General features: G+C 52.9%; 1 protein-coding gene across 1 annotated transcript in view; it reads left to right on the forward strand.

Moving 5' to 3' along the window:
- Dennd2a (DENN domain containing 2A) overlaps nucleotides 1-3,329 on the forward strand; it is an 83,477-nt gene that overhangs the window by 34,709 nt on the left and 45,439 nt on the right. Inside the window, exon 4 of the mRNA XM_023712760.1 lies at nucleotides 2,798-2,925. Within this exon, the coding sequence (XP_023568528.1) occupies nucleotides 2,798-2,925 (128 nt within the window). The remainder of the gene's footprint in view (nucleotides 1-2,797; nucleotides 2,926-3,329) is intronic.

Consider the following 3,329-nt stretch of genomic DNA (forward strand, 5'->3'; position numbering starts at 1 on the left):
TAAGTTGCCAGGCTGGCCTCAAACTGTGATTTTCCTGTCCCAGATTCCCAAGTAGCTGGGAATACAGGTATAACATTTCTGTTTGGATATAAGGTAGACAAAACAGAAATCCAACGTTGACAGTCATGGGAATCAATGGAGGGAGTGTGGAATTCAAGCTAAAAACTGCTAGAAGCTTCTGTGTCACCACCACTCTGCACACCCAGTGGTATGACTGGACTCTGGGGCTGGGGTGGGCCATGAGGGAGAGATGCCAGTGGCTGCTCAGGGTGGATGGGCACAGGGAGACCAAACCTGGCAGTCCTGGGGAAGTCAGAGTATTGACCACTACCAGAAGTAGTGGATACCAGGCTAGTCGAGCTCACTTAACCTGTCCAAAAAAGTACAGTTGGCAGCAGAAGTAGGCATAAATTATGAGCTCTATATGGACCCTTGTAAAGCAGCTTTTAAACTGGGCATGGTGGCACACACATGCAATCCCAGCCTCTGGGAGGCTGAGGCAGGAGGATTGCTGTGAGATCGAGGCCAACTTGGGCTACGTAGGCATTCAAGCCAGCCTGAACTACGTAGTGAGACCCTATCTCAAAATAACATAAACCTTTGTTGAGTTGTCCAGCTAACAAACGTTATCAACCTGTGTGTGTTACACATGGAATGATGGTAATGAACAAGATAAACAGACACCCTGCCCCGGAACTTTGCTAGCAATGGTTAGAAATACACGGCTTGTTGTGAAGTTACAGGCTTCTGTAGAGGGACCCTTCAGCCTGGGGAGGGTGGCAGAGAGGTGAAGGCCTCACAGACAGGGGTCAGTCCTGAGAGACAAGAACAAGGCCAGAGAGCCCTAGCAGATGTGCAGTGCGGTCTGGAGCCAGCTCCGGAAGAGTGGGCGGATTTCAGCTGCTGCCGCCAAGCAGCGGGCCGGCAGCATCTGGAAGTATGTGAGGGGGGAGACACAGGTCTGGCTATACAAGACCCTCCTGGTAGCTGCATGGGAACCATGTGGCTGGGGAGAGTGAGGGAAAGTCTTGTGGGAGATGGAGAGGCAGCTGGGGTCCAGGGAGGCTTTGGGCCTGAGTCTGGCTAGCTGCTGAGACATCAGTTAGAGAGGGGGTCTTGGGCACCTTCTGTGGCAAGCACTGCACCGCCTGGCTAGTCTTCCCAACATGGCAGCTCTGGAAGAGGCCCTGGCCTGGGATATGGCTCAGTAGAATAAGTGCTTTCTGGTAAGCGCAAGGGCCTGAGTTCAATCCCCAGTTCTGCCAATAAATAAATTCTGCCTGGAAGAGGCCCTGGCCTCTTGAGAACAGTGGCGAGTCCAATTTTGAACTAATTTTGAGGTTCTTACCCATTGTTCAAATGGGGAGTTGGGCATGGTGGCACACACCTGTAATCCCAGCACTTGGGAGGCTGAGGCAGGAGGATTGCCATGAGTTTGAGGCCAGCCTGGGCTGCATAATGAGTTCAAGGCCAGCTTGAAGTGCTTACTGTGACCCTGTCTCAGGAAAAAATAGATAAAATAAAGGGTCTCGGAGGAAGCCATATCCAGGTTTGCTTTAAGCCCTGGAGTCACCAGAAAGGCACCTTTCCTGGTGTTGGGAAGCACCCAGGAACACAGGTGGAGAAACCAGGCCCGCAGTGTCGGAAGTGAGCAGCTGCAGTCGCTCAGCCCCACGCACAGCACGCCGTTCCCCATGTGTGGACACAGTGATTTGTGAGCCTCAGGAGAGCTGGGGCCATCTGGACCCCATATGTGGAAGACCAGGGCCAGCCCCAGGGCTGTGCTGGGGTGGGGGACACCACAAGATGCCATTCAGGGAGCCAGGTGTGGTGACACAGGCCTGTGATCCCAGCCCCTGGGAGGCCCAAGCAGGAGGATTGCAAGTTTGAGCCCAGCTTGGCACCCCTCAGTGTCCCAGTTGTTCAGTGACACAAACCATAGAAACATAAGATGCTGGACAGCTGGAATGGCACCAGGACCCCAACCAGAGCGAGGTGCCCTGGGGCCTGGCTCACTGGCCTCTGGGTCTCTGTGGATGACAGGAACAGAGAAGAGGGGTGGAGCTAAGCCCCCACAGTCACTAGAGAGTCTGAGAGCCCAAAAGAGTGGGCTGTAGAGAGGCCAGGCCCTGCCCAGACCTGAGGTGACTGCTCTGCCTTTTAGGCTGTCCCTTTCATTTTCACCAGATGTGTTTATTTGTGTTTTTACTAGCATAATAGTATATTCTGCTAACAAAAGCCTATCTGCTTTCTCTTTTCTTCTCCTATCTTTTATTCTTTTTTATTTACGTGTGTGTGTGTGTGTGTGTGTGTGTGTGTGGCCAGCTCAGCCCACCAGAGGGCGCGGCTGGCTGGCATGTGGTGCTGGGGGATCAAACCGCGGTCCCTGTGCTTTAGCCAAGCTTGTTCCAAGTAGGTGCTTTAGATCACTGAGCCATCTCTCCAGCCCCTGTCTTTTATTCTTTTTAATCTTTTAAAGACAGGGTCTTGCTATGCAGTTCAACTGGCCTTGAACTCACTTTGTAGCCCCGGCTGGTCTTGATCTTGCATTGATCCTCCTGTCTCAGCCTTCCAAGTGCTGGGAGTATAGGTGTGCGCCACCGTACCTGGCTGAAGCATAGATATTCACACTGTGTACGAAAACCAGAGTTGATTTCAGTAGTAGAAATGTTTCCAAGAATATTTCTTGGAAACATTTAGAGATGGGACATATATATTTATATGTATTTATGTATTCTTTGAGCCATCCGAAACTGATTCCAGTTCTTGGTGTTTTCCTCCACCTGGGGCAACGCAGGAAGTCCTACGAGTTCGAAGACCTGCTGCAGGGCCCGTCGGAGAACAGCCACGCCGATTGGTACGCACAGAGCAGGCTGGGGCGCACGCGCACGCTCTCAGAGGAGAATGTGTATGAGGACATCCTGGGTAAGAGGCCCTGCCTGCTGGGAGAGGCCCGGCTGGCCCCTGCTCTGATCGCCTGCACAGAGTGCGGTCCAGTGGTGGAGGGCGCTGTAGCGGGAGGGGGCGCTGGAGTCCCACAGCCTGCATATGACCTTGTTCTGCTAGTGGCTGTGTGATGCTGAGCTGGTGACCTTACTTCTGTGGCCTCTTCTTCTCTCATCTGCATGGTGATAGCCTCTTGCAGGGGCTTATGGACTTGGGAGAATGGGGTATACTGAGTTTCTGAAATGCCCCCAACATTGCAAGGTTACTGTAGGAAAGAGCCCTGCAGACCAGCAGAGCCCTGAGGGAACCGCAGGAGAGTTGCTCTCACAGGGCATCTCTCTCTCTCTCTCTCTCTCTCTCTCTCTCTCTCTCTCTCTCTCTCT

The sequence above is a fragment of the Octodon degus genome, unplaced genomic scaffold (genome assembly GCF_000260255.1).
Source record: "Octodon degus isolate 3935 unplaced genomic scaffold, OctDeg1.0 scaffold00027, whole genome shotgun sequence".
Classification (NCBI taxonomy): domain Eukaryota; kingdom Metazoa; phylum Chordata; class Mammalia; order Rodentia; family Octodontidae; genus Octodon; species Octodon degus.